Source organism: Dryobates pubescens, chromosome 37, assembly GCF_014839835.1.
Source record: "Dryobates pubescens isolate bDryPub1 chromosome 37, bDryPub1.pri, whole genome shotgun sequence".
Taxonomy (NCBI): domain Eukaryota; kingdom Metazoa; phylum Chordata; class Aves; order Piciformes; family Picidae; genus Dryobates; species Dryobates pubescens.
The window spans coordinates 3,345,892-3,370,037 of NC_071648.1; the positions used below are offsets into that span (position 1 = coordinate 3,345,892).

Below are 24,146 nucleotides of genomic sequence, written 5' to 3' on the forward strand. Positions count from 1 at the left end.
CTCACCAACTTTGCTGCCCTTCTCTGGACACCTTCCAGCAAGTCAACCTCCTTCCTAAACTGAGGAGCCCAGAACTGGACACAGGACTCAAGGTGTGGCCTAACCAGTGCAGTGTACAGGGGCACAATGACCTCCCTGCTCCTGCTGGCCACACTGCTCTCCAATTCCAGAATGTGGTGGGTTGAAATTCACAGTATCACAGGGATTCCTCCCCCCTCCAACATGAACTTTGCCAGATCAGCTCAGCTGGAAGCAATTGAAAGCTGTATTTACAAGCAGAACTGCAGTCCACAATGGATTGCCATGGATATGTGCAAACTATCCAGGATTTACCAGTATTTACAACTAATAAACAGCACAAGGACCTCCCCTGGCCAAAGACCAGGGGAAACTACTAGCTTCTCCTTCCCTGCCTCCCCAGACCCCCCTGTACAAAAGGGAGAAGATAAAGGAGCACAGAAAGCTGCTGTTAAACTTAACCAAAACAATGCAGGCAAAGTCAAGCAGAAGCAAGTGAGTATCCCTCCAGAGCAAAGAAGCAACAAGAGAAGAGAGAGTTGTTTTGGTACAACCAGTTTAATCTCTCCAGTGGGATACTTTAGAATTGGCTTGGTTTTCCTTTTCACACCCAAGAGTGATTTATTTACATTTTACTGCTTTGCTGCTCAAGACCTGTGAAACTTTTTAAAGGTATAGCCTAAAAGTACCACACAGGATAAAAGCAAACACCCAGTTTGAAGAGAGCTCCAAGCTCAGCCAGTCCAACCCTCGACCCAGCGCTGAGAGGCCTCAAGCACAAGCCCTGTGAGGAGAGGCTGAGGGAGCTGGGGTTGCTTAGCCCAGAGAAGAGGAGGCTCAGGGGAGACATCGCTGTCTGCAACTACCTGAAGGGAGGTTGTAGCCAGGTGGGAGTTGGTCTCTTCTCCCAGGCAAGCAGCACCAGAACAAGAGGACACAGTCACACACTGTGCCAGGGGAGGTTTAGGCTTGAGGTGAGGAGAAAGTTCTTCACAGAAAGAGTTGTTGGCCATTGGAATGTGCTGCCCAGGGAGGTGGTGGAGTCATCATCCCTGGAGGTGTTCAAAAAGGGATTGGATGTGGCATTTGAAGCCATGTTTTAGTAGTTATGGGGTGTTGGGTGACAGATTGGACTTGATGATCTCTGAGGTCTTTTCCAACCTTATTGATTCTATGATTCTATGAAGGCTCAACACTAAACCGTGTCCCTAACTGCCAGCTCCACACACTGCTTAAACACCTCCAGGGATGGTGACCCCAGCACTGCCCTGGACAGATCATTCCAGTGTTGGAGAACCCTCTCTGGGAAGAAGTAATTAGTGCTCAGTGCTCCCTGGCAACCCAAAGAGAAAAACCACCCTGCGTAGAAATGCTGCTGGTATTCACCGACAGGGGTCCCAGCACTGCTGCTGAGTTTTCAGGTGATACACTGCAGAACCAGTGGCAGACAGATCCAGCTTTTCAAGCAAACTCCACATTTCTGACATCACTTCTATTCACCAGGTTAAGATCTGGGGGTGAGATCATTGCTTTTTGCCATTTTAGAGACTGATTCAGCAGACCCTTTCAGAAGGGAGAGCAAAGTAAACCGGCAGGAGATGGTTATGAAATCAGGTTCCAGAAAGTTACACATTACAGAAACAATCACAGGATCAGAGGATGTTAGGGGTTGGAAGGGACCTCTGGAGATCTGAGTCCAACCCCACTGCCACAGCACAGTCGTAGAATCCAGCACAGGACACACAGGAATGCATCCAGATGGGTCTTGAAAGGCTTCAGAGAAGGAGACTCCACAAGCTCTCTGGGCAGCCTGTTCCAGGCCTCTGTCACCCTCACAGTGAAGAAGTTCCTCCTCCTGTTGAGGTGGAACCTCCTGTGCTGTGGTTTCCATCCATTGCCCCTTGTCCTGTCACAGGACGCAAGTCAGCAGAGCCTGTCTCTGTCCCTTCCTTCCTGACCCCCAGGCCCTTAGATATTTACAGACATTGATCAAATCCCCTCTCAGTCTTCTCCTCCCCACACTAAACAGCCCCAGGGCTCTCAGCCTCTCCTCCCCAGGCAGTGCTGCAGTCCCTTCAGCATCCTTGCAGCCCTCCCTTGGACTCTCTCCAGCAGATCCCTGTCCTTCTTACACTGGGGAGCCCAGAACTGGATGCAATAGTCCAGGTGAGGTCTCAGCAGGGCAGAGTAAAGAGGGAGGAGAACCTCCCTGGATCTGCTGGACACACTCCTCTGAATGCACCCCAGGATCCCATTGGCCTTCGAGGGGAGGGGAGGGGAGGGGAGGGGAGGGGAGGGGAGGGGAGGGGAGGGGAGGGGAGGGGAGGGGAGGGGAGGGGAGGGGAGGGGAGGGGAGGGGAGGGGAGGGGAGGGGAGGGGAGGGGAGGGGAGGGGAGGGGAGGGGAGGGGAGGGGAGGGGAGGGGAGGGGAGGGGAGGGGAGGGGAGGGGAGGGGAGGGGAGGGGAGGGGAGGGGAGGAGAGGGGAGGAGAGGGGAGGAGAGGGGAGGAGAGTTCAAGAAATGCTACGTTTTAGGGGCAGCTCTGAAAGGAGGGAAAGAGAGGGTGAAAGCTTACCCTCGTATGTTTACAAACAAGTCTTCTGCAGCTTTGTGAATGTGGAACACTTCATCTCGAAACAGAGCCAAGCAAGAGCTGCTTTGAAGTGCAAGTTTCCAAAGGTTCAGAGCTGTAGCATCGCTGTTTAGGATTCCGTGGCACAAAATAAATCCAACTTCAAAAGTTGACGTTGGTGTGTGTCACAAACCAGGTGCATGAAAGACAGCAAGAGAAGACTGAGATTATTAAGTATTTTCTCCCAAACAGTTCAGAGAGTAGACTGTTAGAGGGATAACATTGTTTTACATCTGAAAAAAAAAAATAGCATTATCTACACTGGTCACAGAATCACTTGGGCTGGAAAAGACCTCTGAGGTCATCAAGTGCAGCCCATGACCTAACCACCACCACGCCAGCTAAGACATGCCACCAAGGGCCACAACCAATCTCTTCTTAAAGACCTCCAGTGATGGCAACTCCACCACCTCCCTGGGCAGTCCATCCCAGTGCCTAATCAGCCTTTTTGTGAGGAAGTGCTTCCTCATATCCAACCTAACCCTCCCCTGGCACAGCTTCAGGCCATGCCCTCTTATCCTGTCACTGGTTGCCTGGGAGCAGAGCCTGACCCCCACCTGCCTACAACTTCCTTTTAAGTAGTTGCAGAGAGTGATAAGGTCCCCTCTAAGTCTCCTCTTCTCCAGGCTGAACACCCCCAGCTTCCTCAGCCTCTACTCATCAGCCTTTCCCTCTAGCCCCCTCCCCAGTCTGGTTGCTCTCCTCCAGGCCTGCTCCAGCACTTCAATATCCTTCCTGAAGTGAGAGCCCCAGAGCTACACACAGTGCTGGAGGTGAGGCCTCACCAGTGCTGAGCACAGGGCAGAATTTCATCCCTGCTCCTGCTGCCCACACTATTCCTGATGTCAGCCAAGATGCCATTGGCCTTCCCTGCCCCCTGGGCACACTGCTGGCTCATGCCCACCTGCTGTCCCCCAGCACTGCCAGGTCCCTCTCTGCCAGGCTGCTCTCCAGCCACTCATCCCCAGTCTGTAGCCTGCATGGGGTTGTTGTGGCCAAAGTGCAGGACCCTGATGTTGGCCTTGTTGAATCTCATCCCACTGGCCTCAGCTCATTGACCCAGTGGAGATGTTTTTGTAACCTTTTTTGGTCACATGAATTCTTTAATGCCCATACTGCTCAGCTATTGTCATTGGAATTGTTTTAGTCAAAGCTTGCTGTCGGTGTTGCTGACAAACTCCATTCCAGCACCATATGCTGTGTCCAGCTCTGGGCCCCTCAGTTCCAGAAAGATGTTGAGATGCTGGAACATGTCCAGAGAAGGGCAAGAAGGCTGGGGAGGGGTCTGGAGCACAAGGCTGGGAAGGGGTCTGGAGCACAGCCCCGTGAGGAGAGGCTGAGGGAGCTGGGGGTGTTTAGCCTGGAGAGGAGGAGGCTCAGGGGAGACCTTCTTACTCTCTATAACTATACAACTACCTGAAGGGAAGCTGTAGACAGGTGGGGGTTGGTCTCTTCTCCCAGACAACCAGTGACAGAAGAAGAGGACAGTCTCAAGCTGCAGCAAGGGAGGTTTGGGGCTGAATGTGAGGAAGAAATTCTTCCCAGTATGAGAGACTGGCCATTGGGATGTGCTGCCCAGGGAGGTGGTGGAGTCACTGTCCCTGGCAGTGTTTAAAACCAGCCTGGATGAGGCACTCAGTGCCATGGGTTAGCTGGTTAGATGGTGTTGGGTGATAGGTTGGACTTGATGATCTTGGGAGGCCTCTTCCAACCTGGTTGCTTCTGCGATTCCCTCTTTGGCGCACACAAAAGCGTGATGCACACGAAGGAGATTTACTCCAGGAGTAAATCTCCAGAACCTCATCTGAGCAGAACAGCTTTAGTACAGCACAGGAAAGCAAACAGCCTTTCAAATCTTCCTATTATTTTTTTTTCCCTACAACCAGGAGCTGTTTGAGAAGACTGTACTCACAAATGATCCATTTTTCCATTGCATCCAGAGAGAGGTATTCACACGGCATCTGTTGATAAAACAGCAAACTGCAGCCAACTGATTTGATACAAAAGACATCTCAGAAGAAAGTCTTCTTAGATAAAAAAATAAGGGGGGGCACAAACAAAGCCTTAAGTGCTGATGAATCATGGAAGACTGCTGCTGATTGCTAACAGGGCACTGTTCCATCCCTTTAGAAACCCAGGGTTGGAATAGCACATGAGCCTCCTCCGTACCCTCCAATACCTCCAACAGAAAAGTGAACATTTGGTTTCAACAAAGATTGTATTTAAGGCTCTTCAATGCATGCTACTTCAGGCTTTTGAGGTACACTAAGCACTGGCTGGGAGCTGGGATGTTGGCAGTGAGGTGACCATCCACATCAACCTGAGGCAGCGAATGCAAGCAGTACGTGTTAAAGGAAGCCTCGCTTCTGATTCCCACTTTGTTGGCCCACAGGCATCTGGGGCAGCACACAGGATGCCTTCCTTCTAACACTGCAGAAGGTGATGTGGCTTCCCTTCACCTTTTCATTATCAAATGCTAGAAAGGAAGGCATGAGCCTAGCTCAGCAGAACCTTTCATGAATGTGAGTGTTCAGGTCTCCCAACAGGCCCTATTTACAGCTCTGATTAAAAGCTACATTAAAAGAAAGCAACCCCCAGACATGCCCAGAAGGGCTCACAGAAAAACCTGGTTGACTTTTATCACAGAACCCAAAGCAAAAAGGCCATACTGTGTCAGACTGTGCAGGATTGAGCATTGTACTGGGGGCACTGATGAGGCTCAGTAGTTGTGCATTTCTCCACTGGTCAGCTGAGAGATTTCTTCGAGGATAGACCATCTGGAGCGAAATCAGAGCATCTGAAAGAGACTGAAAAGGAGAGCCAATGATTTCTTTGAAGGTATCCCAGAATCACCAAGGTTGGAAGAGACCTCAAAGATCATCAAGTCCAACCTGGCACCACAGACCTCATGACTAGACCATGGCACCAAGTGCCACATCCAATCCCCTCTTGAACACCTCCAGGGATGATGACTCCACCACCTCCCTGAGCAGCACATTCCAATGAATGACTCTCTCAGGGAAGAACTTTCTCCTCACATCCAGCCTAAACTTCCCCTGGCGCAGCTTGAGACTGTGTTCTCTTGTTCTGGTGCTGGGTGCCTGGGAGAAGAGACCAACTTCCTCCTGGCTACAACCTCCCTTCAGGTAGTTGTAGAGAGCAATGAGGTCTCCCCGGAGCCTCCTCTTCTCCAGGCTAAGCAACCCCAGCTCCCTCAGCCTCTCCTCACAGGGCTGTGCTCAAAGCCTCTCCCCAGCTTTGTTGCTCTTCTCTGGACACCTTCAAGTCTCTCAATGTCCTTCTTAAACTGAGGGGCCCAGAACTGGGCACAGGACTCAAGGTGTGGCCTAACCAGTGCAGAGCACAGGGCACAATGACTTCCCTGCTCCTGCTGGCCACACTATTCCTGATGCAGGTCAGGATGCCATTGGCCTTCTTGGCCACCTGGGCACACTGCTGGCTCATGTTCAGCCAGCTGTCAACCAGCACCCCCAGGTCCCTCTCTGTTTGGCAGCTCTCAGCCTCTCTGCCCCAGCCTGTAGCTCTGCATGGGGTTGTTGTGGCCAAAGTGCAGCCCCTGGCACTTGGACTTGTTGAATGCCATCCTGTTGGACTCTGCCCATCTGTCCAGTTGGTCAAGGTCCCTCTGCAGAGCTCTCCCACCCTCTAACAGATCAACATCTGCTCCCATCTTGGTGTCATCAGCAAACTTGCTGATGACTGACTCAATCCCCTCATCCTGATCATCAATGAAGATATTAAAGAGGTTGGGGCCCAGAACAGATCCCTGGGGGCGCAGCCTTGGACAAACATTCCAAGTCCTTTACCTTATTTTGTGAACTGTGTATTGACCCTGCCAAACTTCAAGCACGAGAGCCACTCAATACTGTTTTCTCAGAGGGGCTGGTTTCTCAGCATCACCTGAAGGGGGGTTGTAGTCAGGCAGAGGTTAGTCTCTTCTCCCAGGCAACCAGTACCAGAACAAGAGGACACAGTCTCAAACTACACCAGGGGAGGTTTAGGCTGGAGGTTAGGAGGAAGTTTTACACAGAGAGAGTGATTGCCCATTGGAATGGGCTGCCTGGGGAGATGGTGGGGTCGCCGTCGCTGGGGGTGTTCAGAGCGAGGCTTGACAGGATGCTTGGTGCCATGGGTTAGTTGATTAGGTGGTGTTGGATGATAGGCTGGACATGATGATCTTGAAGGTCTCTTCCAACCTGGTTTATTCTATTCTATTACTAACAACAATTAAAACATTTCACTGAACTAGCTCTGAAATGGAACCTGAGATTCACCCCCACTGCATCTAGTTTATTTGACATATGAAAGACTAATCCAGGCTAAGGGAAACAGGAAGAGAAGCAGGAGGCTTGGATTTGATTCTTTTTTTCCTAATGAGAGTTCTAAAACTTCCAAGTTCAGAGATAGAGGCCACAAAAAAACCCCCAAACAAATAAAAACATCAGCAGGGACAAGAAATCTGTCATGTACAACTCAAAGTTCTCTGGTTTTATTCACTACTTATCCAAGCATCACAATCACTGTGTTATTGCCTTCTCCAGCTCTTCATTTACTATTTTTAACTCCCCCCCACCCCCACCCCATGCTAGCAAATAATTACATGCAGCAGGAGCAGCATCAAAGCAGATTAAGCTTAATCTGCATCTTCAAAGCAGAATAATCTTATCTGCAGAAGTGTGGTTCTATACTTTCCCCTCTCTTCTCCATCAATACTGGTGGTTGTACAAACTCCCAGGGAGCCAGGTCACAGGATCACAGGATGTTAGCGGTTGGAAGGGACCTCTGGAGAGCTTCAAGTCCAAGCCCCCTGCCAGAGCAGGACCATAGAATCCAGTGCAGGTCACACAGCAATGCATACTCTCTGGGCAGCCTGTTCCAGTGTGCTGTCACCCTCACAGTGAAGAAGTTCTTCATCATGTTGAGGTGGAACCTCCTGTGCTGTAGGTTACATTCACTGCCCCTCATCCTGTCCCAGGGTGCAACTGAGCAGAGGCTGTGCCTGTCCTTTCCTTCCTGACCCCCAGCCCTCAGATATTGACAGACATTGATCAGATCCCCACTCAGTCTTCTCCTCTCCACACTAAACAGCTCCACAGCTCTCAGCCTCTCCTCATCAGGCAGTGCTCCAGTCCCTTCATCAACCTTGTAGCCCTCTCTCCTGCAGATCCCTGTCCCTCTTGAACTGGGGAGCCCAGAACTGGATGCAATATTCCAGGTGAGGTCTCAGCAGGGCAGAGTAGATGGGGAGGAGAACCTCCTGGATCTGCTGGACACATTCCTCTCAATGCACCCCAGGATCCCATTGGCTTTCTTGACCACCAGGGCACATTGCTGTCCCATGGAGAACTTGCTGTCCACCAGCACTCCCAGGTCCCTCTCCACAGGGCTGCTCTCCAGCAGATCCCCTCCCAACCTGTACTGCTGCAGTTTATTCTTCCTTCCTAGGTGCAGGACTCTGCACTTCTCCTTGCTGAACCCCATGAAGTTATTATTTAGTGGGAATCAGGACATGATTTATGCATCATGCCAGCAGAGAAGGTCACACAGGCAAAATAAACAAGCCTTAAATGCTATCTTCTGAAGGTAATTTAAAGGACTAAACAACTGCAAGGTAGCAGCATGATGAAGGGAGAAGTGTGCAGTTCCTTGAGAGTGTGAACTGAAGTGTTTCTGTAGCACAGTGCCTGAAGGGATTCCTAACCCCAACTTATACCTCTAGCAAAAAAACATAAGCAGAACAGTAAAAATCAGACTGACAGAAGGCTTTACAAAACACCTGAAGGGGAAGGATTGGTCCTCTGTTGAACTGGGGAGGATGAACAAAGATAATACTGAGAAGTGAAGCATCTTTGCTACAATGTGCAAAGAAAAAGTTCATTTCAAATGAGATCCTTAGCTGAGTTAAGTCTTAACAAGATAAGAATCATGCAGAGGAAAGTGTAACAGCCATAAGATTGCAGATTCTTTAGACAATGAGAATGAGCCCAAACTATTTCACTTCAGGGCATTGAAGACAAGTAGCTGGAAAACTCTTTCTGGAGACCACCCTGGAAAGATGAAGGAAATTAAGGAGAAAAATAAATCTCAAAAGAGTTAGAGAAGAATCACAGAATGTTAGGGGCTGGAAAGGAGCTTGAAAGATCATCTAGAGCAATCCTCCTGCCAGAGCAGGATCAGCTGGAGCAGAAAGAAAAAGACAACCAGCACCTGAACTTACAGAATCACAGAATTGTTAGGGTTGGAAGGGATGTCAAGGATCATCCAGTTCCAACCCCCATGAACTGCAGACAGTGCTCCAGGTGGGGTCTCAGCAGAGTGGAGCAGAGGGGGAGAATCCCTTCCCTGGCCCTGCTGGCTACGCTTCTCTTGCTGCAGCCCAGGCTCTGCTTGGCTTTCTGGGCTGCAAGTGCACACTGCTGGCTCATGTTGAGCTTCTCATCCCCCAGAACCCCCAAGGCTTTTTCTTTAGGGCTGCTTTCAAGCCAGTCCCTGCCCAGCCTGTATCAGTGCTTGGGATTGCCCCGACCCAGCTGCAGGACCTTAAAAATGAGGGGGGAAGAAACCCCAAACTTCAAACACTCCAGGCAATAGCTTAGTATTGACTTTAAACTCCTGTCAAAGACTGCAAAGTAAGTTGTTAGGCAGTCAATTTGCAAGCACCTAGAAAATAACCCCTTTAGAAATAACAGCCAGTCAGCACTGATCAAACAAATCTGGTTTCCCTTGATGGAGTATCAAGTCTAGGGGATGAAGAGGAAGAGATAAACAGGATGTGCATTGATAGCAGTGAGGCTTCTGTCACTTTTCCAAAGCTTTCTCACACAAAAACACAGCCTAGATAAATCATCACAGATCTGCAGGGAAACCAGCTGCACCAGAATGAGAGCTCAGAAGCACTTGCACAGAAAAGACTGAAGGATTTGTGTTCAGTGAACCTAGTGAAGTCAAGCCAGCAGAGCACACAATGTCAGCTTTTGAGCAAAGGAGGTGTTAGGAAAGAGAATCAGCAAAGGGATATGGAAAGAATCAGTCAGGTTGGACTCTTTTCCCAGGCAACCAGTGGCAGAAGGGGAGGACACAGTGTCAAGCTGCACCAGGGGAAGTTTAGGCTCAAGGTGAGGAGAAAGTTCTTCACAGAAAGAGTAATTGGCCATTGGGATGTGCTGCCCAGGGAGGTGGTGGAGTCACCATCCCTGGAGGTGTTCAAAAAAGGCTTGGATGTGGCACTTGGAGCCATGGTTTAATTGTCAGCAGGTGACAGGTTGGACTTGATGATCTCTGAGGTCTCTTCCAACCTGGCTGATTTGGTGATCTTCCTTACGAGGAAAGACTGAGGGAGCTGGGGCTCTCTTGGAGAGGAGCCTGAAGAGGTGACCTCATTGCTGTTGATAAAGATGTGCAGGGTTAGTGCCCAGAAGATGGAGCCAGGCTCTGCTGGGTGAGACACAAGAGGCAGTGGTGGAAGCTAAGGCATGGGATGTTCCATGGAAACAGGAGGAAGACTCTTTTCACTGGAACAGGCTGCCCAGGGGAGTTGTGGAGTGTCCTTCTGTGGAGATATTCAAAACCAACCCAGATGTGTTCCTGTGTGATCTGCTCTAGGTGATCCTGCTTTGGCAAGGGGTTTGGACTCAATCTTTGGAGGTCCCTTCCAGCCCCTAACATTCTTTGATAAACTACTGGAGGGGGTTCAGAGGAGGCCATGAAGATGATCAGAGAGCTGAAGCACCTCCACTATGGGCACAGTCTATGAGAGCAGGGGCTGGGCGGCCTGAAGATGACTCCAAAAGACCTTACAGCAGCCTGCCAGTACCTGAAGTGGGATTGGAGCTTCAGGAGGGCAGATTTAGACTGGGTATCAGGAAGAAATTCTTTACAGTGAGGGTGGTGAGACACTGGAACAGGCTGCCCAGGGAGGCTGTGGACACCCCTTCCCTAGAGGTGTTCAAGGCCAGGTTGGATGAGACCTTGAACAACCTGGTGTAGCTAAAGGTGTCGCTGCTAATACCAGAGGGGTTGGAACTAGATGATCTCTAAGGTCCCTTCCAAGCCAAACCATTCTATGAATAAAGATCTACACTATTTTGTAATCACTTTCTAATTCTTAGTGAAAGAACTGGAACCTTAAAAACAGCTCTTCATGTTCCTGTATAGGTTCCCTTATTTTGGCTCCCCAGTAAAAATGCTCTGTGCACTTCATACCTGATGGCCTAGGACAAAACCAAGTCTTTCACATTTACTCTTTTCTCTCTGCTTCTGGCCATTAAGGTTACTGTTATGCTATGAAAAGCAGTTACATACTTTACTGTGAGGTACAAACTCCTCCATCATTTTCTTCAAGGGATTTTCATAATCCACAATCATCTGGCCGAGGCGTGGATATTCTCTGTCACTAAAAGCAACAACAAAACAATTCACTCAGCTGTGGCTCTTCCTGTTGTGGTGGTGGTTGTTACTACTACAACACAGATTTCTTGCACAAGAGACTTCTCACCTTGCTCCATGTGTCATTTCATGGGCATAGTTGTACAGCCCAATGATAGCCTTCCTTTCTTCAATTCGAGACAGCAGGATCATTAGAGTTGTGTAGGTGATGATCAGATCTAGGTAGTTCTTTGTTAAATCAAAGTTTACAGTCTGGAGGTAAAAACAACAGTTAATGATCACTCTAAGCCTTTTTTAGCATACAACCTTCTCCTTACCTTTCTACCAATCTTCAGCAATGGGGTGTCATGAGCAATGTTTTTGAGCCAGTGGCACACAGCCTTCTTGCAGCCTTCATTTATTCACTCAGACCCCCAGAACTGTTTGCAGTCATGAAAGCAAAGACACAAACCAATCTTTCAGAGAATCACAGGATTGTCAGGGTTGGAAGGGACCTCAAGGCTCAGCCAGTTCCAACCCTCCTGCCATGGCCAGGGACACCTCACACTACAGCAGCTTGCTCACAGCCACATCCAGCCTGGCCTTAAAAGCCGCCAAGCATGAGGCTTCCACCACCTTCCTGGGCAACCTGTGCCAGTGTCTCACCTCCCTCATGGGGAAGAGCTTCTTCCTGACATTCAATCTCAATCTGCCCATGTCTATTTTTTTTCAGGTTAGCTGACAGGTAACAAAACTTTTCATCAATGTTTCAAAGAGTCAGCAAGTGGCTTGGCTACGAATTAGATTTAAAGCAGGAAGGTAGCAGGTATCCCACAGGCCAGGGAGCATCATTCCACAGGCTATGTGTCTGCCTCTGTTTCATAGTATGAACCTAAGGCAGCCAGATTTAGAATAGCTATTAAAACCAGCAAGTGATATTAAGAACCAGGAAAAAGAAAGCTGAAAACAAGAGGAAAAGGTCTTTTGAGGTTTTGCTTTAGGGTTTTTCAGTGTTTGGGACTTAGAAGAAGGGGTTTAATGGAACACTTGCAGCTCCTTTTGGACTGTTTTAGCCAAGCAAGGAGTTATCTGCTCACATGGCTCAGGTGGACAGCAGTAGTACTCCTATCACAGGAGCACAGCATGTTAGGGGTTGGAAGGCACCTCTGAAGGTCATCAAGTCCAACCCCCACATGGTTTAAGCACAGACATGAGAAAGCAAACCCTAAGCATTAACTTGCAGATGCAATAAAGCAAAGCATTACAGAGAGATTTGTGTGCCTGGTAACACACAAGGCTGCCCATCAGCAGCCTGTTGGTAACTGTCTCTCTCCTGATTCCAAGCTCTTATAAAGGAGACCTGAAGATTACAGTGGTGGTGTTTATCCTCTCATTTTAACTAGGGATGTCACCTTTCTTGGGTTAACAAACAAGTTGTTCAAACTCCCTGGGCTGGACCCTGGTTAGAAACATTATGAAGCTTGAAAGGTTTAACTCCCCTGCAAGTTTAACTCCCCTGCAAGTTTAACTCCCCTGCAAGTTTAACTCCAGCAACTTACGATATCAAAGAAGACTTGGCACACGTCGATAGTGTTCAGCAGCTCACAGACATGGTCCTTGAGGAACAGAGAAATAGGTTCAGTTTAAAAAAAGATCTGAGGAAATCACTTCACTCTCAGATGCAGACTGATTTATCTCCCCCCTCCCCCCCAAAGGAAGGAGTTCAGCTATTTCACTGCACAGTGGCATTTCATACATGAAAAGACTGAAAGCTGATGTGACAGAACAACCGACTGACCTTGTAATACAGAAGCACAGAAGGTTAGGGGTTGGAAGGGACCTGGAAAGCTCATCCAGTTCAACCCCCCTGCCAGAGCAGCATCACCTAGAGCAGGTCATGCAGGAACACATCCAGATGGATTTGAATATCTGGTGCCATGGTTTAGTAGTGATAAGGTCTCAGGTGACAGGTTGGACTGGATGATTTTTGAGGTCTTTTCCAACCTTATTGGTTCTATGACCACCAGAAAAGAAGACTCCACAACACCCCTGGGCAGCCTGCTTCAGGGCTCTGTCACCCTCACAGGGGAAATATTCTTCCTCCTGTTTCCATGGAACTTCCTATGCCTCAGCTCCCACCACTGCCCCTGGTGCTGGCATTGGGCATCCCCCAGCAGAGCCTGGCTCCAGCCTCTGGGCACTGCCCCTGCACAGCTTTAGCAACAGCAATGAGGTCACCTCTCAGGCTCCTCCTCTCCAAGCTCCAGAGCCCTCAGCTCCCTCAGGCTCTCCTCATGAGCAAGATGTTCCAAGTCCCCTAATCATCTTTGTGGCTCTGTGCTGGACTCTTTCAAGCAGTTCCCTGAGGTCCTTCCTGAACTGAGGGGCCCAGAACTGGACACAAGATTCCAGATGTGGCCTCAGCAGGGCAGAGTAGAGAGGGAGAAGAACCTCTCTCAACCTACTCAACACAGCCTTTTTAATCCACCATAGGATGCCATTGGCCTTCTTGGCCACCAGAGCACATTGCTGGCTCATGGTTAACCTCCCATCCACCAGGACCCCCAGGTCCTTTTCCCCTTCCCTGCTCTCCAGCAGCTCATTCCCCAACCTCTCCTGCTCCATGGGGTTGTTCTTTCCCAGGTGCAAGCCTCTCCCCTTGCCCTTGCTGAATTTCATTCCATTTCTCCCTGCCCAGCTCTCAGCCTGTCCAGGTCTGGTTGAATGGCAAACACAACCCCCTGGTGTGTCAGCCACTCCTCCCAGCTTTGTCTCATTCATCAGCAAACTTGCTGAGGCCTTACCTTAAATTCCATAACATCAACAAAGGTGAAGTAGTATAACGCCAGGTTCTTCAGGATCTCTGATTTTTCTTTCTGGAGCTGAGCAAGCTGTTGCTAAAAGAGAAACACAAACATGCATGTCATTCTTTGAAGGTCTGGGAGAAAACTGCTGAACAATGATACCTGTGAAGCGCAGAGCAACCACCTGGCTATGCAGAGAAGCCTTAACATGGTCTGCTAAAGCCTGAGGTTCTGCGTGCCTCAAACACACAGAGAGTCCTCAGATCATTTTAACAGCTGCCAACTACACTTTGAAGATAAAAAGTCAAATTAGTACACATTAGTGCCAAAGTCATATTGGGTTTAGCTCAGCTAGAGATGAAAATGGGTAGTTAGGAGACCGGTGTTACCATATAATGTACCATTAGCGAGAGCAGAGCAGGACGTGAGTACGAATCAGCACGACAGCGAGGTAACCACGTTAACTTGAGGTGGCAGAACAGAAAGGTGGCAGGTTACAAACTTTTCTTGTTTCCCCACTACAGAAAGAACAGTATGCTTTTGAAATTCTGAACTTACCAAAAAGAATATCCAGGCAAAGCCACGTTAAGCATGCAAAATAAAATGTAGATACAAACATAAAATACAGTAACGGCTCTTTGACCAGTCCCATAGAAACACAATAATACAGTCAAACCAAACAAAAAAAGGGCAACAAAATCAACAACAGTAACAACACCAGAAACAAAAAAACAACCAAACCAAACCAAAAGGAAGAAGCAAAACACTAGCATCAGACACTGGTGGATAAAATGGAAGAGGCGAATGCGAATACGAAGGTGCAAAAGAGGTCACTGTTGGCGGTCGTTTAATTGCTGGGCTCCTCGTGGTTTTGGGAGGGAACCAGGCAGATCCACTTCGACACGAGGAGGAACTTCTTCACTGTGAGGCTCAGAGAGCACTGGAACAGGCTCTCCAGGGAGGTTGTGGAGTCTCCTTCTCTGGAGCCTTTCCAAAGCCCTGTCTGGATGTGTTCCTGTGTGACCTGTGCTGGATTCTCTGCTCCTGCTCTGGCAGGGGGGTTGGACTGGAAGATCTCCAGAGGTCCCTCCCGTCCCCTGACACCCTGTGACTCCTTAATTACAATTCAAAAACACACTCAAAAAAAACCCAAGAAGCTGTTACTGAACAGCCATTCTGTTTATCTCTGTATTCCAGTCTCATAGCACTGCAAGAATCCAATTACTGCACTTGCACTACCCAGCCTATTAAGCCTCTTGATACATGAACCGAAATGAGCCAAAGCAGTTGGAAGGCTTCATATGAGGAAGTGCCCTCCAAACAGTGACAAGATTTTAAATGACTGACTGATCAAGTTAAATAGGGTTTTCCTCTCACCAGGTGCAATCAATTAGAAGATAGATTAAAGAAATTGCTTCAAAATGGTTAGCTTCTGTGGGGTGTGTGTGGCTTTTTTTTCCTCCATAGGAGAGGTTAGAACTGAACAGGCTTCTTCATCTCCCTCTCTTTACAGAGCTGTGCTCTCTGGGCTCAGTTTTATGGAAAGCACTACAATTCCTCTGAGTTAAAAAAAAAAGACATAAAATAGACTGCCTGGATCACTAAATGCATTTATAGAGAAGGCAATTTTTGCTCCTTTCCTCTGAATTTTCAGAGGTTATGATGATTTTCAGAAGCCTGGAGCCGTAAGACTGCCATTACAGCCAAGGAAGCCAGGCACATAGTTACAAGCTGAGTTACAAGCCTGACTGGAATGGCTACACCATAAATAGTTCTGCTGCTCCTATACCAGCATAAAGCATTTCATTATAGAGGAGGAACCTCAAGGTCTTAACAGTTCTGCCTGCTCTTAAACCAGCATAAAGGATTTCATTCTAGAGGCTTAATTTAGTGTCTGATGGTTCTGCCCTTCTCTTAAACCAGCATATAGGATTTCATTCTAGAGACCTAACCTCAACATCTAATAGTTCTGCCTGCTCTTAACCCAGAATACAGGATTTCAATCTAGAGACTTAATTTAGTGTCTAATGGTACTGCCCTTCTCTTAAGACAGCATAAAGGATTTCATTCTAGAGACCTAACCTCAACATCTAATAGTTCTGCCTGCTCTTAACCCAGAATAAAGGATTTCAATCTAGAGACTTAATTTAGTGTCTAATGGTGCTGCCCTTCTCTTCAACCAGCATATAGGATTTCATTCTAGAGACCTAACCTCAACATCTAATAGTTCTGCCTGCTCTTAACCCAGAATAAAGGATTTCATTCTAGAGCCCTAACCTCAACATCTAATAGTTCTGCCTGCTCTTAACCCAGAATAAAGGATTTCATCCTAGAGCCCTAACCTCAACATCTAATAGTTCTGCCTGCTCTTAACCCAGAATAAAGGATTTCATCCTAGAGGCTTAATTTAGTGTCTGATGATTCTGCCCTTCTCTTAAACCAGCATATAGGATTTCACTCTAGAGACCTAACCTCAACACCTAATAGTTCTGCCTGCTCTTAAACCAGTATAAAAGATTTCATTCTAGAGGATTAATCCTGTGTCTAATGGTTCTGCCCTTCTCTTAAGGCAGCATAAATGATTTCATCCTAGAGACCTAACCTCAATGTCTAATAGTTGTGCCTGCTATTAAACCAACATAAAGGATTTCATTCCAGAGGCCTAACTTCAATGTCTGATAGTTCTGCCCTTCTCTTAAACCAGCATAAAGCATCTCATTCTAGAGGCCTAACCCCAATGTCTACCCTGTGCATATTTCTTTCACACAGCCACCAGATGGGACTCAATGAAAAACAGGTCCAGGCCCATGTGTTTATTTTGTACCTTCAGATCATTTCCTGCACTAGGAAATGAGTTATTTCCATTGAAACTGCTGCTGCACAAAACAACCCTGTAGTCATACATCAGGCCTGTGAATTGTATCTTGAGCCTCACCATGCATGTGCTTCTACTTTCCCCAGCATCCAGCATTAACCCAGGCAGAGTCTGGAGCTCCAGAAGGTCTGGCCAAGCTCCAGCCCACCTTTGGGCCAACCTGCATCCATACACAGGACCTCCTCAGAGCAAAGGGTGCTTTGTACTGTCAGGGCTGCTTCATCTGTCAACAGGTTTTGGGTGATGAACATTCATCACCCAAGATGCTTGGTTTAAAACTTCATTTGAGCCCTGCTGTTTGAACTCCTTATTCCAAGTGATTTGCTCTGAAAAGCACAAGCAGAAACAGGGTTTGCTCCTGAGCAACAAACACAAGTGGGAACTGGATCAGTGTGAGGATTTTTCAGGAACAGACTACTGTGCTGCTGTTCAGGAATCATTCAAGCACAGAGAAAAGACAAAACCAAAGCTCACACTACAACTGCACTTATGCCTTAACCTCCTCCTCAGAGGAAAGAGTGCTTTGTACTACCAGGGCTGCTTCATCAGTCAACAGTTTTTATGTGATGAACCTTCACCAGTTAAGATGCTTGGTTTAAAACTTCATTTGAACCCTGCTGTTTAAACCAAGGGAGATATGGCCAAAAGGGAAAGAGCTGGGAAATGCCCTGGCAAAAGAAATAATCTTCTTTCAGGAGTCTTGAAAGCTGTATGTGAAGGAAGAGACTACAGGAAGGCTTTCATTGCACTCAACCAAGAAGTAAGTGTGCAGCAGTGACTCCTTAACTAGTGACCTGTATTCCCAGATATATTCATGCTTAAATGATGCTGAAATGTTTGTACAGAGTTAAGGTGATGATTCTTTGAGCTCTTGGTGTTCAAGGCATCAGCAAACTTTTAGTCAGAATACTCTTATCAAAGTAAAACAATGTACTAAGTGTAACTGCTGTTAAAGTCATAGAATTACAATAGAATCATAAAAGGGCCCAGGCTGGAAGGGACCTCAGAGATCATCCACTCCAACCTCACTGCCATGGGCAGGGACACCTCTCAACTAGGCTTGGCTGGCTCAAGGCCTTATCCAACCTGGCTTTGAACACCCCCCAGGGAGGGGACATCCACAGCCTCCCTAGGGAACCTATTTCAGAGTCTCACCACCCTCATCCTGAAGAACTTCTTCCTAAAATGGAGTGCAAACCTACTCTCCCCTCAGCTTCAGATCATTTCCCCTTGTCTTGTTGCTAGACATCCCCATGAGAAATCCCTTAGCAACCTTCCTGCAGGATCCCTTCAGCTAATGGAAGGCTGCTATAAGGTCTCCCTGGAACCTTCTCTTCTCCAGGCTGAACAACTCCAGCTCCCTCAGCCTGTCCTCATAGCAGGAAAAAAGTGATTTTGTATTCATCTGCAGCCTTGGCTCCATCTGATGGCATTCAATAGCAAACATCTTCCAGCTACCTATTGCAAACAGTTCAATTCATGCAGCACAGCCTGGTTGGTGACATTCAGCACACAGCTGAGAGCATGCAGGGTCCCAGATGTCTACTTGCATTTTTATCACTCAGGCATGTGGGTGTAGCTCTTACCACACCCACTGCAACACAACTTTCCATTACTAATTTCTTAACAGCTGTTTAGGAATAGCTGGTGCTACATCATTTTATATTGTGTGTCTGGGTTGGAAGGGACCTCAAGGACCATTTAGTTCACACCCCTGCCATGGGCAGGGACACCTCACACTACAGCAGCTTGCTCACAGCCACATCCAGCCTGGCCTGAAAAACCTCCAGGGATGAGGCTTCCACCACCTCCCTGGGCAACCTCTGCCAGTGTCTCACCACCCTCATGGAGAACAACTTCTGCCTAACATCCAATCTCAATCTCACTGCTTCTAGCTTTGCTCCATTCCCCCCAGTCCCATCACTCCCTGACACCCTCAAAAGTCCCTCCCCAGCTTTCCTGTAGCCCCCCAACAGATACTGGAAGGACACAAGAAGCTCTCCTCAGAGCCTACTCTTCTCCACACTGAATATGCCCAACTCTCTCAGTCTGTCTCCAGAGCAGAGCAGCTCCAGCCCTCTGCTCATCCTCATGGCCCTTCTCTGGACACCTTCCAGCACCTCCAGATCCTTCTTGTAACAGAGGATCCAGAACTAGACAGAGTGTTCCAAGTGGGGTCTCACCTGAATGGAGTAGAGGGGGAGAATCTACCCATTTCTAGTTTTGCTCCATTCCCCTTAGTCCTATCAGTACCCCAAACCCTAATGATTTAAATTAAAAAACCAAAAAATAGGAAGTCAGATGACAGTCAACCCCATGCAGAGCTACAGGCTGGGGTCAGAGTGGCTGGAGAGCTCCCAGAGAGGGACCTGGGGGTGCTGGTTGACAGCCACCTAAACATGAGCCAGCAGTGTGCCCAGGTGGTCAAGAAGGCCAATGCCATCCTGGCCTGTATCAAGAATAGTGAGACCAGCAGGAGCAGGGAGGTCATTGTGCCCCTGTACTCTGCATTGGTTAGGCCACACCTTGAGTCCTGTGTCCAGTTCTGGGCCCCTCAGTTTAGGAAGGAGGTTGAGAGACTTGAAGGTGTCCAGAGAAGGGCAACAAGGCTGGGGAGAGGCCTTGAGCACAGCCCTGTGAGGAGAGGCTGAGGGAGCTGGGGTTGTTCAGTCTGGAGAAGAGGAGGCTCAGGGGAGACCTTATTGTTGTCTACAACTACCTGAAGCGGGATTGTAGCCAGGAAGGGGTTGGTCTCTTCTCCCAGGCAAGCAGCACCAGAACAAGAGGACACAGTCTCAAGCTGCACCAGGGGAGGTCTAGGCTTGAGGTGAGGAGAAAGTTCTTCACTGAGTCATTTGTCATTGGGATGTGCTGCCCAGGGAGGTGGTGGAGTCCCCATCCCTGGAGGTGTTCCAGAGGGGATTGGATGTGGCACTTGGTGCCATGGTTTAGTCATGAGGTGCTGGGTGCCAGGTTGGACTCGATGATCCTCGAGGTCTCTTCCAACCTTAGCGATGCTGTGTGACATTTCTGTGTGGGGCAACCTTTGAAAGACACTTCAGGATTTCACACTGCCTTTTGGAACTGCTGTGGAAAAAAATGCTCCACTTTCAAACCATGGAAACATTGTACATAGTACTCTCTGCTTCTGTTGCAGCAAATGTTTGTTACAAGCTGCGAGGACAGTCTTAACACAAGCACCGAGTGAAGACATCAGACATGCTACTGCCTACAAAATCACACAGAAGGTGTGGTTGTATCAGAGCAAAGCATTAGCAGAGTAATTTAATGCTGAACTTCCCACACACACACACCCCCCAGTAAAAATGCAGATCAAATTTTAATTGCTGCATGTATGTTGCAGTTTTCTTCCAAAATCAATTATAAGGACATCCTTTGGCCTCTCTAGAGGCAGGACATGGACCTGATGGAAAAGGTCCAGTGGAGGGCCATGAAAATGATCAGGGGGTTGGAGCAGCTCTGCTCCAAGCACAGGCTGAAGGAGCTGGGGGTGTTCAGCCTGGAGAAGAGAAGGCTCCAGGGAGACCTAAGAGCAACCTGCCAGGACCTGAAGGGGGCTACAAGAAGGCTGCAGAGAGACTGTTTGCAAAGGCCTGCAGGGACAGGACCAGGGGCAATGGCTTCAAACTAGAGCAGAGCAGATTTAGATTGGTTGTTAGGAACAAGTTCTTTAATATGAGGGTAGTAGAACACTGGAACAGGTTTCCCAGGGAGGTGGTTGAGGCCCACACCCCTGAAGATATTCAAGGTGAGGCTTGACCAGGCCCTGGGCAACCTGATCTAGTTGGGGATGTCCCTGCTGACTGCAGGGAGGTTGGAGTGGATGAGCTTTGGAGGTCCCTTCCAGCCCAGACCATTCTATGATTCTACAATCTTCTTCTCCTCTGTAAGAACTTTCAGCTGCTTGGACAAAGCTGAAGCAGTCACTCATTGGCTGGATTTAGTCATGCAAAGGGAACACCTTTCAGTAAACTAAATCACTGCCTCAGTGAGTTTGGGAAAAATCAGTCTCCATTTGTGGTTCCTTCAGCACTTTCAAGTCCCTTGAGCAGGAGCAGAGTCGAGCAGGCAGCCATGCAGGAAAAGCAGGGCATCCTCTTACCTGGAAAGCCTTCATGGCCAGGAGACCAGTTAGTTTTATGGTAGAATTATGGAGAGCTGGGGTTTTACTGCTTAAGAAAGCAGTTAAGTTCCCTGAAAAAACAAACATCAAGTCTCCCATACAAGAGATCTACTTGCCCAGAAAGTTGGAGAAACACATTAAAGCTTATTGAAGTTACTTTGCTTAGAGATCAGCTGCCACAGCTGTTGACTGACCATATCATGAATGGGAACACCCATGAAGGAAAAGGAAGTCCAATGCAAAGTGAACTAATTCCTAGCTACAGATTCCAGCCCAGGAAGGCTGGAAATGCTACCCTGCTTGTACTCTATCATCCTGCTTCCAGTTCTCACTGACCCAGGATGTCACCCGCCTGCTTACCACTAAACAATGACTAAGCCTCAACTTCTCCAGGAGACACTTCAAAATACAGCAAGTTTTCCTACAGGGAAATCACTAAGGAGCAATCTGAGTGAAAGATAAACATATGTTCAACAAAGCAGGCAGATATACTCACTACTTCCCATATGTGGTGTTTTGGAAAGCAGAAAGGAGACGGGCTCCGTCACACAGACACACAGCTCGGCCTCTGCAGGCAGCAGGCTCTACTACCCACGAGCTGCAGAAGATCTTTTCTCCCTGAATACTCAGCTCCCCATCATGAAGGGTTCTGGAGCCCCTATTACAATAAAGAAGGAGCTGGAGGTGCTGGAAGGTGTCCAGGAAAAGGGCCACGAGGATGAGCAGAGGGCTGGAGCTGCTCTGCTATGGAGACAGGCTGAGAGAGTTGGGGTTGTGCAGGCTGGAGAAGAGAAGGCTCTGAGGAGACCTTCTTGTGGCCTTCCAGTATCTGCAGGGGGCTACAGGAAAGCTGGGGAGGGACATTTTAGGGTGTCAGGGAATGACAGGACTGGGGGGAATGGAGCAAAACTGGATGTGGGTAGATTGAGATTGGATGTCAGGAAGAAGTTCTTCCCCATGAGGGTGGTGAGAGACTGGCAGAGGTTGCCCAGGGAGGTGGTGGAAGCCTCATGCCTGGAGGTGTTTGCAGCCAGGCTGGATGTGGCTGTGAGCAAGCTGCTGTAGTGTGAGGTGTCCCTGGCCATGGCAGGGGGGTTGGAACTGGCTGATCCTTCCAACCCTGACAATTCTATGGTTCTATGTTAGCACTGGCCAAGAAGAAAGTAATATTTAAACCCTACCACATCTTTGGAGGTCAGCACATTCTCTTCTGATTTCCCTGTGGTGGGAACCTTGTTTGTGCATCTTATAGAAGGATAAGGCCTGAAAAAAAAACCCCTTCAGAAACATCAGGCTGCTTCTGCATCCCTTACTTAGGAACTTCTCTTCCAAAGCTAGTTGAAATAATTCAGTATAAATAAATATCACCCTGAGGCAATACCAGCACCATCAGAGGAGTGGCCTGACCCAGCAGCAGGATGAAATGAAGCTTTCTGGAAGGCTTCCCCAGCAGGCTCAGAAAAAGCCTCCTCTGTTGAAACCAAGTGTTAGTCAGTTTAAAAATCAAGGTTTCCCAAGACAGCAGATAAGAAACTTGTAATTATTGTACATTTTCCTTCTCAAATGTTTGTTTCTGACCTTGTCTATAGTCCTGGGTGGGTTTTGGAGGTTTTGTTTGTTTGTTTGCAGACATTCCCACTCCTTTCCTGCAGTTTATGCACTCTTAAGCAACACTGCACTGCTGGCCAACATCATTCCCAGTTGATTTAAGAGCTCAGCCTTCAAACTGCACATTTTCAAGGCTCTGTGATTCATGATGGTGCTTGGAGAAGAGAGGGCAAGCATAAGGGATCACAGGGCCTGCCCTCAGACAATGGGAGAGAGGCAAGTTAGGAACTGATGAGGTCCAGAGGCATCTATTATTGATCTTTTGGAAGATAAACTATTCCATTTTCTTTTCCAGCCTGGTCAGCAAGGATTCATCAGGCACTTTGTCTGAGCTGCTCAGACACTTCATACAGTGTTGAAAACCAGCAAGTGTCAGGCATCCCTCCAGTCTGATTCAGCACATCAAACACTGAAGGAAGAATGAAACCAGCAGCTGTCTTTTTTTTTGTGTGAATGAAGACATAAAAAAGCTATCAATAGCAAACACAACACAATCACAGCTTTCAAAAGGATAAAAATCCAGGCTTTTCCACATCATCTGATTAGGGCAGACACTGCTCATACTCTTCAATAAAGTGTGGTGTTCCCCTCTGAGGCAATCACAGAAGCATTCAGGTAGTAAAGGACCCTCAGCATCACCAAGTCCAATCCAGAGCCCTAGTCTACAAAGCTCAGCCCTAAACCACAGCCCCAGGCACCACAGCCAAACCACCCTGAAATACATCCAGCCTTGGGGACTCCACCACCTCCCTGGGCAGCCCATTCCAATGGGCAATCACTCTCTCTGTGTAAAACTTCCTCTTAACCTCCAGCCTAAACCTCCCCTGGCACAGCTTGAGACCGTGTTCTCTTGTTCTGGTACTGTTTGCCTGGGAGAAGAGACCAACCTCAGCCTCTCTACAACCTCCCTTCAGGTAGCTGTAGACAGCAATAAGGTCACCCCTGAGTCTCCTCTTCTCCAGGCTAAGCAACCCCAGCTCCCTCAGTCTCTCCTCATAGGGCTTATGTTCCAAGCCCCTCACCAACTTTGCTGCCCTTCTCTGCAAACTGCCACCATCTCTGACCCCAGGTGCCTGCCACTAGAACTTGAAATCCCTGCTTTTAAACCATGCTCACACATCTGGAGGGTGGGCTTTTGATTCCTGTGCTTAATAAACACAGGCCTGGCTGGCTGGCTGGCTCCTGGTACGTAAACACAAGGCAATGACAAAACATTATGAGCTGTGGCCTGTTTTAGAAACTGAGACTGTCAAAACACATCAAGTTAGCTTTGATCTCTTTCATAAGCTTCAGAGTACCAAATCCTTAAATATCTGTCATTAGTTCAGCTCCAAATTCAGAGGCAACAACTGGAAGACATACAGAGGACACGTGCAAGTGCATTGAATTCTATGTACATAACAGAAGATCTCCAACTCAAGCTCAGAGAACATGAAGCACACAGTGTGTACTGTTTCTCCCTACATTTGATCAAGGGTTTGCCATGTTTGTTACTAACACTGTCAAATCCAACACAAGGATGACCATTGTTAAACAGCACAAAACAGGTCCAAGTTATCAAGTGGAGGAGCACATCATTACTGAAATCCTTTCCTCCACAAGGCAGAAGTTTTCTCTTTGGTTTTATTTCCCCCCTTGGTACTACTAGAGACATCACCTAGGAATTCTAAATGGCACTGGA

The 24,146-nt window shown here is 48.2% G+C and overlaps 1 protein-coding gene across 4 annotated transcripts in view; it reads right to left on the reverse strand.

Moving 5' to 3' along the window:
- Positions 1-24,146, reverse strand: part of NCKAP1 (NCK associated protein 1) — a 92,443-nt gene that overhangs the window by 47,517 nt on the left and 20,780 nt on the right. For 2 of the 4 annotated variants that reach the window (XM_054177040.1, XM_054177038.1), the window contains 7 exons: positions 13,839-13,925; positions 12,594-12,650; positions 11,165-11,307; positions 10,972-11,062; positions 5,319-5,456; positions 4,562-4,610; positions 2,593-2,749 (listed from right to left, as the gene is read on the reverse strand). In XM_054177040.1, the coding sequence (XP_054033015.1) occupies positions 2,593-2,749; positions 4,562-4,610; positions 5,319-5,456; positions 10,972-11,062; positions 11,165-11,307; positions 12,594-12,650; positions 13,839-13,925 (722 nt within the window). Of the gene's footprint in view, positions 1-2,592; positions 2,750-4,561; positions 4,611-5,318; positions 5,457-10,971; positions 11,063-11,164; positions 11,308-12,593; positions 12,651-13,838; positions 13,932-24,146 lie in introns of all 4 variants that reach the window. The other 2 variants (XM_054177039.1, XM_054177036.1) reach the window with 1 other exon arrangement.